At 41.4% G+C, this 13512-nt stretch overlaps 1 protein-coding gene across 9 annotated transcripts in view; it reads right to left on the reverse strand.

Annotated features, from left to right (window-relative positions):
- Large1 (LARGE xylosyl- and glucuronyltransferase 1) overlaps positions 1-13512 on the reverse strand; it is a 385957-nt gene that overhangs the window by 205619 nt on the left and 166826 nt on the right. For all 9 annotated transcript variants that reach the window (XM_021218836.2, XM_021218837.2, XM_029531875.1 and 6 more), the window contains one exon: positions 6524-6825. In XM_021218836.2, coding sequence (XP_021074495.1) covers positions 6524-6825 — 302 coding nt within the window. The remainder of the gene's footprint in view (positions 1-6523; positions 6826-13512) is intronic.

Here is a 13512-nt window from a genome sequence, read left to right on the forward strand (position 1 = left end):
TCATCTCGCATACAATAAAGCTTCCTCGTGTGATTACAGCAAGTCGGTCTCTGCGTCCTGCTGGGTGCGCGTCCTTCCCGAGACTAGAGTGGGGGGCTCCCTTCGGGGGTCTTTCAAAACCAGGTTCCTTTCACTCCACTTCTGGTTAGATAAGGCAACAGGAGGCACCAGTGGGATCTGAGATGTCAACTTCTGTCAGCCTCTGTCAGGACTAATATTTCCCACTTTGGCTCTGGATGGTGCCTTATGAGGAGCGGGTTTGGCCGCGGCCCCAACATGGCGCCCAGGACTGCCGCCAAGTCTAACGGCTAACAACTGACTTCCTCATATCCCTCAAGATAGCCATGTCCATTAAACTGGACTGCATAGATGCACCACGACGAAAGATCAGATGATGTGACAAATGTAGTTCTGTGCCAATGAACTGTGCCTACATGGAATAGGGTGATAGGGAGTGGACTAGAGGGTATAAAAGGGGATGGCCAAGAGAGGTCAGGGGATCTTTTTAGTGCACATAGTTATGTTCCTGAATAAACTGCTTTGAGAATATTCCACACCTGTAAAATCTACATACAGCAGCAGATAGGGTATAGCCTAAATAAGAATGTGCACTTGGACTAAACAAGTCCATTTATCTTGTTATTATTTTCAGAATACCACAATGTAACAAATATTTCCATAAAACTTAGCTTATGGTGACATTGCATACCATCTTCAGATGGTATAAAGCATAGACTAAGCTGTCTATAGACTATAAGCAACCATGGAATTTCCTATGACACTTGGCCATCTGCAGATTATGAGATGTGCATATGGAGAGTATGAGGAAGGACTATGCATACTAAATAATAGAATGAGAAACTGATAAGATTTAAAAAAATTAATTAGTCTAAATGGATCAAGGAACTCCACATAAAACCAGATACATTGAAACTTACAGAGGAGAAAGTAGGGAAGAACTTTGAACATATAGGCACCGGGGGAAAATTCCTGAACAGAACACCTTTGGCTTATGCTGTAAGATCAAGAATTGACAGATGGTTCCTCATAAAATTGTAAAGCTTTTGTAAATCAACGGACATGGTCAATAAGACAAAAAGGCTATCAACAGATTGGAAAAACATTTTTACGAATCCTACATCTGATAGAGGGCTAGTATCCAATATATACAAAGAACTCAAGAAGTTAAGACTCCAGAGAACCAAATTACCCTATTTAAAAAATAGGCTACATATGTCAACAAAGAATTTTCAACCGAGGAATATCTAATGTCTGAGAAGCCCATAAAGAAATGTTCATTCTATTTTACTTTTTCAATCAGCTGCTCTAGGATTTTTCCATAGAATCTATACCATTTTACTTCCTCACCAACAGTGAGCATAAGTGGTCTAGCTTCTCCATATTCACACTACATGTAGTAAATCTTACTGCTAGTGGGAGTCTGCATACTCTGAACTTATTCCACTGAACATTGAAAGAATATTTCTTCTGGTTTCTTCTCCAGGGAAAAGCCAGGTTCTTTCCTAAGTCTTCTGAGATTTAAAGGGTCTAAGCTGTATCTGCTCAAATTTCAGTCTTCCTCCAGTATACCTCTCTTCTAGGAAGCCTGTCTCTTCTTCCAGGCATCATGCCCCTGTACATCAGGTTCCCTCCTGTCTGTCTTCAGTGCTTTTCCCTGAATCTAAAAAAAGGCTTGTTCTCTGCAGTTTATTTTTTTATAGTCAGTTTTGCTGACTATTTTGCTTTAAAACGTTGAGTTCTCCATATGCTTCTTTTTTGTCTTTCTAGATTAATTTTTTTAAATCTTATCAGCTTCTCATTCTATTATTTAGTACAAGCAGATAAGACTGGATTAATTTGCATTCTTTTACTTGCTAATCACCAGTCCAGCCAGCCCCATTTGTTGAAAATGCTGTCTTTTCCACTGAATGGTTTTAGCTCTTTTGTCAAAGATCAAGTGACCATAGGTGTGTGAGTTCATTTCTGGGTCTTCAATTCTACTCCATTGATCTTCCTGCCTGTCTCTGTACCAATAACATGCAGTTTTTATCACTATTGCTCTGTAACACAGCTTGAGGTCAGGGACAGCAATTCCCTCAGAAATTCTATTATTGTTGGGAATACTTTTCACTATCCTGGGTTTTTTGTTATTCCAAATGAATTTGCAAATTGCTCTTTCTACCTCTATGAAGAATTAAGTTGTACTTTTGATGGGAATTGCATTGAATCTGTAGATTTCTTTCAGCATGATGGCAATTTTTAATATATTAATCCTGCCAACCCATGTGTGTGGAAGATCCTTAAATTTTCTGAGATCTTCAATGTCTTTCTTCAGAGACTTGAAGTTCTTGTCATACAGATCTTTCATTTGGAAAGAGTCACAACACAGTATGTAATATTATTGGTGGCTATTGTGAAATGTGTCATTTCCCTAATTGCTTTCTCAGCCTGTTTATCCTTTGAATAGAGGAAGACTTCTGATTTGTTTGAGTTAATTTTATATCCAGCCACTTTGCTGAAGTTGTTTATCAGTTTTAAGAGTTCTCTGGTGGAATTTTGGGGGACACTTAAGTATACTATTACATCATCTGCAAATGGTGATAATTTTGACTTCTTATTTTACAATTTGTATGCTTTTGACCTCCTTTTTTTGTGTAATTACCCTAGCTAGGGGGAGAGTGGGCACCCTTGTCTAGTCCATGATTTTAAAGGGATTGTTTCAAGTTTCTCTCCATTCAGTGTGATGTTGGCTACTGGTTTGCTGTATATTGCTTTTCCTAAGTTTAAGGATGGGCCTTGCATTTCTGATCCTTCTAGGACTTTTAACAGGAAAGGATGCTGAATTTTGTCAAATGCTTTTTCAGCATTTAATGAAATGATCATGTGGGTTTTTTTTCCTTTGAGTTTGTTTATATAGTGGATTATGTTGATGGATTTCTGTACATTGAAACATCCATGCATCCCTGAGATGAAGCCTACTTGAAAATGGTGAATGATCATTTGGGTGTGTTCTTGAATTCGGTTGGCAAGAATTTTGCTGAGTATTTTTGCATCAGCATTCATTAAAGAAATGCAAATCAAAACAACCCTGAGTGAGAGTCCACCTCACACCAGTCAGAATGGATAAAATCAAATAATCAGGTGACAACTAACCTTGGCAAGGATGTGGAGAAAGAGAAACACTCCTCTATTGCTAGTGAGAACGCAAGCTGGTACAACCCAGCTGGAAATCAGTTTGGCGGTTCCGCAGAAAATTGGACATAGGACCTGAGGACCCACCTATACCTCTCCTGGGCATATACCCAGAAGATGCTCCAAAATGTAATAAGGACATATGTTCCACTATATTCATAGCAGCCTTATTCATAATAATCAGGAGCTGGAAAGAACCCAGATGTCCCTCAACAGAGGAATGGATACAGAAAATGTGGTACATTTACACAATGGAGTACTACTTAGCTATTAAAAAAGATGAATTCATGAAATTCTTAGGCAAATGAATAGAACTAGAAAATATAATCCTGAGTAAGGTAAAGCAATCTCAAAAGAAAACACATGGTATGCACTCACTGAGAAGTGGATATTAGCCCAAAAGCTCCAAATAACCAGGATACAATTCACAGACCACATGAAGCTCAATGAGGAGGACCAAAGTGTGGGTACTTCGATCCTTAGAAGGAGAACAAAATACTCACAGGAGCAAATATGGAGATAGAGTGTAGAGCAGAGACTGAAGGAACAGACATCCAGAGACTATCCAACCTGAAGATTCATCCAATATAGTTACCAAACCCAGACACTATTGTAGATGCCAAGAAGTACATGATGACAGAGGCTTGATATGGCTGTCTCCTGAGAGGCTATGCAAGAGCCTTACAAATACAGAGGCAGAAGTTAGCAGCCAACCATTGGATTGAGTGTGGAGTCCCTAATAGAGGAGTTAGAGAAAGGATTGAAGGAGTTGAAAGGTTTTGTAACTCTATAGGAAGAGCAACAGTAAAAACCAACCAGAACCCCCAGAATCCCCATGGACTAAGCCATCAACAAAGGAGTACACATGACTCCAGCTGCATATGTAGCAGAGGATAGCCTTGTCAATCAATGTCAATTAATGGAAGGAGAGGTCCTTGGTCCTATGAAGCTATATAGATGCCCCAGTGAAGGGGAATTGAGGGTGGGGAGGTAAAAGTGGATGGGTGGGTGTAGGAACCCCCTCATAGAAGCAGGGGGAGGGAGGATGTGATAGGGTGTTTCTGGGAGGGAGGTAAATGGGGAAAGGGGATAACATTTGAAATGTAAGTAAAGAAAATATCCAATGTAAAAAAAGAAAAGAAAAAAAAAGAAAAAGAAAAAGTAAAATAGAATTGCTACATGAAACATGTCATCCTTTTGTGTATGCCCTCAAAAATGGGAAGCTATAAAGAAAAGATATGTATTCATCATGTGTCCTACAGTCATGGCATCATTAGACACATAGCTAAGAAACAGAATCAACAAAATGTTCAATCAAAGATACATGGATAAATAAAATTAATGTGAGAAAGTATTAATCTTGAAAAAGAAAACAACACTACTATGTGCTACATATAGACATTTATGACTTTATAACATGATGAAAATCATGTCACAGGAAGACAAATGCATACATATGTATCTAAAGTAAACAATTCATGGACAGAACTAAAATATTTGTGATGTGAAGTTGGTAGCAGGGAGAACTGAGGAATTCTTTAATGTAAACAGGTCACTTATGGAAAATGAGAAAGTTCTAGATGGTTGAGGAACTAGAATAACAGAATGATAATACTCATACCTGTGAACTGTTTACTTAATGATGGTTAAAAAGCTACCATGCTATGAGTGCTTTGTTTATATATATCTCCGGGTGGTGGTGGCACATGCCTTTAATCCCAGCACCTCAGAGGCAGAGGCAGGCTGATTTCTGAGTTTGAGGCCAGCCTGGTCTACAAAGTGAGTTCAAGGACAGCCAGGGCTATACAACGAAACCATGTCTCAAAAAAACCAAAACATAATATATGTGTGTATGTATGCATGCATGCATTCATCTACACATATATTAATCTCATCTAATCAGCACATTTTTTGTGCTGAGTGGACTTGCTAAGCCTTGACTTCTTCATTTATAAAATGAGGGTAGGCCGCACTGGCCTATGCACACAAAGTGTAGTTCCTGGTACACAGGGCTTGCAAAATGTACAAGTATAGGTATGATTAAGAGGCATTGTTTTCACTTCTTTCACAATACCAAGCAATGACCATCTGGCTGCCTCATCAAACTTTCATGCTAGAATGTCCACAGTTAAATGTGACTATATATCATGATGGATTACTCTTCACCCTTTGGAGCTGAGATACCTTTCAGATATACAATATGGACTGGATGTCCAGTGCTAAGAGTATGGAATCTGGATGTCCTGAGTCATAGATAAGCATATGCATAAGCACAGTAGTTCACGGCCAAGGTTCTGGAAGCCAACCATGCAGCTTCATACTCAGGCTCAACCTTTATAGTTGTACCACTTTAAAATAACCATGTGGCCTTGATTCACCATAGGTTATTGATTTTTAAAAAGAAGAAAATATACTGCATGAGACCAGTAGGTTTGTAAAAGATTTAGCATGACATCAGCTATTCCTTATAAGATAACTCATATTGTAGTTATGTGACTACCTGAGAAAGGAAACTCAAGGCAAGGACCAGAATAATAGAGATGCATCCTGCAGATGTGGTCTTTCATCAGATGGTACCATCCATTGATTTTTCCAGGTTTTTAATACCTACTGTGGCCGTTTTAAATTGGCATTCCTCTTAGTGGAAGATGAGGTTGCATCACTTTTCCATTGTGAGTAGGTGGACCTCTGTGACTATTTCAACTGGCATACTCTGTCCTCAGTAGAACTGACTGGGCCTATGTGCCTTACATACTGGGAAACTGAGACCTACAAGCACACATGCTCTACTGTGTTCATAGCATCCTTACTTACAATAGTCAGAAGCTGGAAACAACCCAGCTATCCTTCAACAGAAGAATGGATACAGAAAGTGTGGTACATATGCATAACGGAGTGCTACCCAGAGATTAAAAACAATGACCTCATGAAATTTGCAGGCAAATGGAAGGAACTAGAAAATATCATCCTGCGTGAGGTAATACAGACACACACACAAAAAAAAATCCACGCATGGTATGCACTCACTAATAAGTGGATGCTAACCCAAAAGGTTACAATGCCTATGATACAACCTACAGACCATATGGAGTGTAGAAGGAAGGATGTTCCAGAGTATGGAGATGCTGGAGCAGTAGTGGGGTAGGAGAGTGTGGATAGGTTGGGAGCACGCTCATACAGGCAAAAAGGGAGGGGAGAGGGAAGATATTGGATGAGGGGTGGCAGAGGGATAACTGGGAAGTTGAATATCATTTGAGATGTAAACAAATGGAATGATTAATAATAATAAAGGAAAAAAAGAGTCACTTCTTCCAACTCTGGTATTCCTTACCTCACACTTTTCCACAGCCGGCTGCTGCCCACACTCAGAGCTGTTACCTGCCACAATGCCAGCCCGTAGATTCTCACTGTCCCCTGTCCCCTCCTCCATGGAGTAGGTCTTGGAGTGGTTCCCACGATGGTGAGCAGGGCTCTGACCCTGAGCCAGGCTGAGCTGCCTGCGCAGAGCACGGTTTTCCTCCTCAACTTCTCGAACACGCACCTCCAGGCTCTCCCGCTCCCGTTGGCTGGAGGCTGTGTACCGGGGACTGTGGGCTTGGGACTCCAGGGGAGACAGAGACACGGGTTTCCCATCTAGAGGAGGAAAGACCAAGGAAGTGTTATAGTGGAAAATTTACCTCCAGGAATCCCAGCATTACCTTCCCATATTCTTACCACAATCCTACAGCTTAGCAGGAAAGCAGATGGGAGCATGAATGACAAGTCACAGCATCCATATTGAAATAGGAAAAAAAGTGAGAACAGAATGGCTTAAGTGCTGATAAAAAATCAAGATACTATGTAGAGAAACACATTCCTAATACCATCCCTCATTAAATGCAATGTATTCCTCTCCATATGACACTTTTGCAAGTGAACATTTTAACAAAAAAAAAAAATCACAAAACATGTATGGATAAGGAGGAATGGAAGGTTCCTTTGTGATGGGGAGCTTGAGAATATAGAAGAACTCAAAAGAAAAAGAGGATAGATAATACATGACATTCTTCTTAGGTGAATTCCTAAACCACCTTGCAAACCCTGTTTTGAAAGCATAACCTCCCAATGGAAGCCCTCCTCTGCCTGTATAATGTTTCTTCTATGTTTCAAGGCTGACCATTTGATTTTCTATTCCTTTTTTAATTTTAAATCTGAAAAATACCACTACCCAAAGGCAATTCGCATATCTCATTGTATGAACTCAGTACCTAATGAATGCTGATTATTTGTAGTTCTAGAGACATAAGACACACCTGAAGTTGTCTCTTCTCCTGCTCTCACTCTGATGACACCTCAGGTCCAAGGCAGTGGGCAGATATCTAGTGGCTTCCAACCTATAACTCTTATGACTGGAGAATGACCATCTCCCTAGTCTGCTAAAATGAACTTCTGTTTTTCTACAACCCATATTCGCCTCCACCCCCCGGAATCTCTGATTCCAAACTGTCCCAGGAAGGCTCATAAAGCTTGATAATGAAAGTTGGCCATGAATCACACGCCATGTTCACCTGTACTGCCCATGCTGCATTGCCTCAGCCCAGGATATTTGATATCCTTTACAGATATCTACTACTTTATTTGGCCCCAAATCATTTTAGGGTTAACTGAATACTCTACTGATCTAGCAATGCAACAAACAGGGCTTACTGAATTCCACTACTCTGAATTACAAATAAAAGGTTAAGAAAAAAATCTCCAGATGACATGAAATCACAGGTGAATCATAGGTGCACTGTAACTGGGCTGATTAATTACAAGCTCCCTCCACAGCTTTTTAAGTCAGCCTCAGTATTTCCTTCCATAGAGTGAATTAAACAGCTCAGGACTAGGGCTTATCTTACAAGTGTGAGTTCCTTAGCCTCCTTTGATGCACATAGCCTTGGTGAGTACCCATAACCCCAGCACTTAGGGGGATCAAAAATTGAGGGTCATCCTCAGATAAACAGAGGATTTAAGGTGATGGGATACAACAAAAAAATGAAAAAAAAAACAAAACTAACTAAACTAGGCAAGTAGCTAAAATACTTAGTGAACATGGAGCCTACAGTAGGGTAAAGAAAGATGAACATCTAGTTAGTAGGAGAAGGCAGACTCCCAAGGCATGTGGTAACTAACAGGGGTTCTTGGTACACATAGTACCTTAATTTTCCAGACTATTCCCATATAGACAGGGAGAAAGGCAGTATAAAAGTTCAGAGTGAATCAGCAGGAAATAAGCTATCCTTGATGCCACACCTGGCCATGACCAGACATAAGGGACTGAGTTCCAAGTTTTTGGGCCAGAGAGGGAGAGGGCCAATTCTTACATGAAAGAAATTAGGAATATAAGCACAGAATTCAGGAAGCTCTGAAGACACAAGATTCTGAGGGACTATGAAAATGTAGCAAAGGGGGATAGCTGTTTGCTTTAATACTCTGAACTTTGAATCTATTCTGTGAAATAGGGACAAGAATGGTAACATAGCAATGAGGCTGGAGGCTTGAATAAGAAATCCAAACACAAAGAGCTAGGAGCTGCAGATAGAATTTAAGGTGCTACTAAAATGACAGATGTTCTGAGTATAGGACTGTAGTGAGCAAGCAGGTGGCCACATGCCTTGGCTTCTGCTGATGTAACTTTGACACAGGGCATCTCCCACTTCCTTGCCCATGTCCTTTGCTATGTCAAAGTGCAAGCACAGGAAAACACAGAAATCAGGTCTGTCACCAAGACCCATTCCCATCTTCTTTCTCCTTTCCTCACAGACCCACAAACCTGTTTATAAAATTTAAAAGCTTTAATTGTGTACTTATGAAAAATGGCATTCTTTTTTTTTTTTTTGGGGGGGGGGGTTGAGACAGGGTTTCTCTGTATATCCCTGGCTGTCCTGGAACTCACTTTGTAGACCAGGCTGGCCTCAAACTCAGAAATCTGCCTGCCTCTGCCTCTGCCACTGCCTTCCGAGTGCTGGGATTAAAGGTGTGCACCACCATGTCCAGCTGAAAAAATGGCATTCTTGTTGAATCCATTTCTGGCCATTACTGGGCCCATTTGGTTGTAACTAAACTCTGTTATCTGTAAGACACAGGGAAAAAAAGTCAATGCTTTGTAAGAAATGACACCTAAATGGGGAATAATAATATTGTGCCCAGAGCCTGGAATAGACGATGTGACAATAGTGGGCAAGGAATGTTTATCTAATCTGTTTTGAGGTCACATCACCTTGTACAAACCCCTGTACTTTTCAACTACTTACTTCTTTGAAAAGGAAAGAAGCTGGATGTGGGGGCACAAACCTCTAATGCCAGCAGATAGACAGACCTCTGAGAATTTGAAGACAGCTTGGTTTATATATTGAGTTCGAGGACAGCCAGAGAAACATAGTGAGACTGTGATAAAACAAAATGAGAGGGGGAGGGGAGGGGAGGGGGAGGGGAGGAGAAACGGAGGGAAGGAGGGAAGGAGGGAAGGAAAAGAATGGAAGAGAAAGGAAGGAAGAAAGGAAAAGAATGGAAGTGAAAGGAAGAAAGGAAAGGAAAGGAAAGGAAAGGAAAGGAAAGGAAAGGAAAGGAAAGGAAAGGAAAGGAAAGGAAAGGAAAGGAAAGGAAAGAAAAGAAAAGAAAAGAAAAGAAAAGAAAAGAAAAGAAAAGAAAAGAAAAGAAAAGGAAAGGAAAGGAAAGGAAATGCAAACCCTTTCCAGCTTTAGCTTCCTATGCAGAGGACCCCTTTGGTAACCTGGTTGTCCAATATCACCACTGAGCAACTAGATGTGAGGTCCCATTGGTTTGCCATGCTGACAGACTACTCTCTTTATTTAGATTTTTAAATTTGTTCCTGGTGTGCTGGTTCCTGACTATGCTCATTGAGCTTTACCCAACCTTTGAGGGGTGGGGGGGAATAACAACAGAGAAGAACAACATACCCTTGTGGTCAAAGCCTCCTCTTTGGGTATATCAATACCATGTTTTCTTAAACTACCAATTGTGAAGACCCAGCTATTCTCCTTGCTATCCAATAAGTACAAAATCCTGTTCCTAGGATCTCAGGCTAGTATAGTATAGTATTGTATAGTATTGTATTGTATAATACAGTACAGTACAAAGCTGCTCCACATAAAACTCTTTAGTACACCTAAGCAAATCAGTGTACACCATACTCAACAAGAAGAGTCTATGATCCTATGCTTGAAGTGCCCATTCTAATTTCCTAGTCTTGAGTTCACACATATTTTATAGGAAACATTTATCTGATGGGAGTCTTCGATGGTTAATTTTAAAAGTCAACTTGAGTGACCCAACAGTTTCCCAGGCAATTGGTGTTTCAATGATGGCATTTTTTTTAACTGTTGGACAGTTCTGCATCCTTCTTTTTTAAAAAAAAAAAACATATTTTATTAGATATTTTCTTTATTTACATTTCAAATGCTATCTTGAATGTCCCCTATACCCCCCCGCCCTGCTCCCCTACCCACTCACTCCCACTTCTTGGTCCTGGTGTTCCCCTGTACTGGAGCATATAAGGTTTGCAAGACCAAGGGGCCTCCCTTCCCAATGATGGCCGACTAGGCCATCTTCTGCTATATATGCAGCTAGAGACATGAGCTCTGGGAATACTGATTAGTTCATATTGTTGTTCCACCTATAGGGTTGCATACCTCTTCAACTCCTTGAATAATTTCTCTAGCTCCTCCATTATGAGATAAAAATGTGTATCAGTCAAGAGAGTAAAGAAATAATCCTTCTCTAGTGTGGATGAGCCTATCCAATCAGCAAGAAGGTGTAGGAATGGGGTACAACAGGAAGGTTGAGTACTCCTCTGAGGGGAAAAACGTCCTTCTTGCTTGACAACATTTGATTTTGGACTTCAGAGTTGTCCTCCTAAATACCCAACAGAAGGAACTAAAACACTTGCCCTGCCAGGTCCCCATGCAAGTGGGATGTAGGCTGGACTAGTATACTAAGTCTCCTAGACCACAGACCTCCAGACTGGAGTGGAAGCTGTATGCTCTTTCACCTTGAGCTTCTAGTTTGCTGACTCAATTGCAGAGTGGTCATGGGCCTCATAACCCTAGTCTATCATGTACTCTCTTTTCTTTCTCTCTCCTCTCTCCTCTCTCTCTCTCTCTCTCTCTCTCTCTCTCTCTCTCTCTCTCTCTCTCTCTCTCTGTGCAGGCATTTTCATGTAAGTGTGTAAGTGTATCCATAAGCATACCCATATCTGGCTCTGCTTCTCTGGAGGCCTCTGACCAATACTAAGGCCACAGTGATCTGCAGGTCCTGACACCCCTGATATACTTAGTAGGGATGTGAAGAAGCGTCCATGGGAAGGGTTTATGATTTCTAGAGATTATATTTTAAAATGCTATAAAAAATACAAGCCTAATGTATCTCAAACTACCTGTTATTTAAATAAAATGATAATAGTTCTGGTTAGGGGGCTGGTGAGATGGCTCAGCGGTTAAGAGCACTAACTGCTCTTCTGAAGGTCCTGAGTTCAAATCCCAGCAACCACATGGTGGCTCACAACCATCTGTACAACTACAGTGTACTCATAAACATAAAATATTAAATAAAATAAATCTTTTAAAAAATAGTTCAGGTTAAAGAAAAGGGGAGATACAATAGCAGCTACCAGGAAAGCAAAAGAAGTGGAGCTCATAGCATTAAGAATAAATGAGCTTGAACTATGGCCTCCTATTTAGTAGCATTTTTTGGTGACTCAGTGTCCCCATATGTAATTGCTGAGACAAAGCTGTGGCTATATGTGCACATTACCCAGCAGTGAGATGCAGCTGAGATTATGAAACGTCTTCCCTGTTTTTCCAACCTTACCCCTAGCCCTAGCCCTGTACTAGTGTTCGTTGTTGCTCTTCCCCTGAAACTTTGTTGTTTCAATCTACAATCAATTTATATACACACTGAATCCTTCTATGACAGTGTGCATGTGGGGCAATGGGCTATTCACAGACAGTCTGGTCTCCAGTCGAGTTGAGGTGTGGACCTGGTGGTGATAATTCACCTACATGGGATGGTAGGCATTCCCTCATGTCTCCCGAACTCAAGGCTCCTGTCGAAGTTACTGCCCCCACAGCCCCCACAGGAGAAGCGTGTGGCTAGTAGGCACATAGACAATGCCCCAAGCTTCTGACCTTCAGGCTAGACTCCTCCCAGTTACCTATCAACAACAAGATAACAGCCCACCATAAGAGGGGCAGCTTGGCTCCACCTCACTGTCTCCTCATTCTCACCTCAATCTCTTACTCTCCTCTCCTCACTATCTCTAACCTCTTACTCTAGCCTTTCTTCTCCCTCCTTTTCCCCCTTCTCTCCTCTTGGCCATGGCCGGTCTCTCTTCCTTTTACCTTCTCTCTTTCCCCCTTCCTGTCTATAATAAAGCTCTAAAACCATAGACTGTCTCTGTTGATCAAGGCTCTCTGTGCTTGGACGATAGGCTTTCTCCTAAAGAGCCATTTCTAATCTCCTGATGGAAAGCCCTCCTGTGATCCAGGCATGGACCGGACTTCGCCTGCGTAGGAATCTCTCTCCCTCAGCCCTCTCTCCCATATCCCCAGGGCTGAGGGTGTCTCCCTGGGGCCCCTGGTATTGGGGGCTGCCCCTTATCCATCCCCACCCCCCATCAAGTGGGGTCAGTGGCTTAGATGTCCACCCAGGGCCGAGTGGAAAACGTCTGGCGGCCCTCCTTGTCCACCTGTCCAAAGCATAGGAGGAAATCTGGCCAGACTTGGGCTCACTTACCCCCCCTTCTTCCCCTGACACCCCCCATAGTGCCCATATGTGCACATGTGTTGATGTAGTTTAGCCCACTTTAAGTGAAAAATGTCAAACGATACATTATTCACTACCTCAGTTAACAACCTCTTTCTGCTTCTCCCAGAAGTTCTAAACAAGCAAAAATGTATCATCGGTTTTTAAACTCTGAATCCACTCGGGATGAATGCTGTGAATTAAGAAGCAAAGCATCTAAAATTCAGAAGAAAGAAAGAAAATTGAAAAGCGATCTCTGTGGGATGTAATGACAGTATTGGGGACAGGTATTAGGACTCTGTCCACAACATCCTAAGAGATAACCTCAACCCACTATGTGTTGATTATCCTGCAATCCCTGTGGAAGGCTGGCATGCCATATGCTATGGGATTAATTATGTACTTGCTGAAGGACTCATTTCTAGACTGGGCCAGATTTGGATGTGCCTCTGGCCCTTCTAGTCAGACCTTGAACATAGGTACAAAAATTCTGCAGTCAGAGCTGTAGAGCCCTAAATTCTAACACTTCCCCAAAAC

Source organism: Mus pahari, chromosome 19 (assembly GCF_900095145.1).
Source record: "Mus pahari chromosome 19, PAHARI_EIJ_v1.1, whole genome shotgun sequence".
Lineage (NCBI taxonomy): Eukaryota > Metazoa > Chordata > Mammalia > Rodentia > Muridae > Mus > Mus pahari.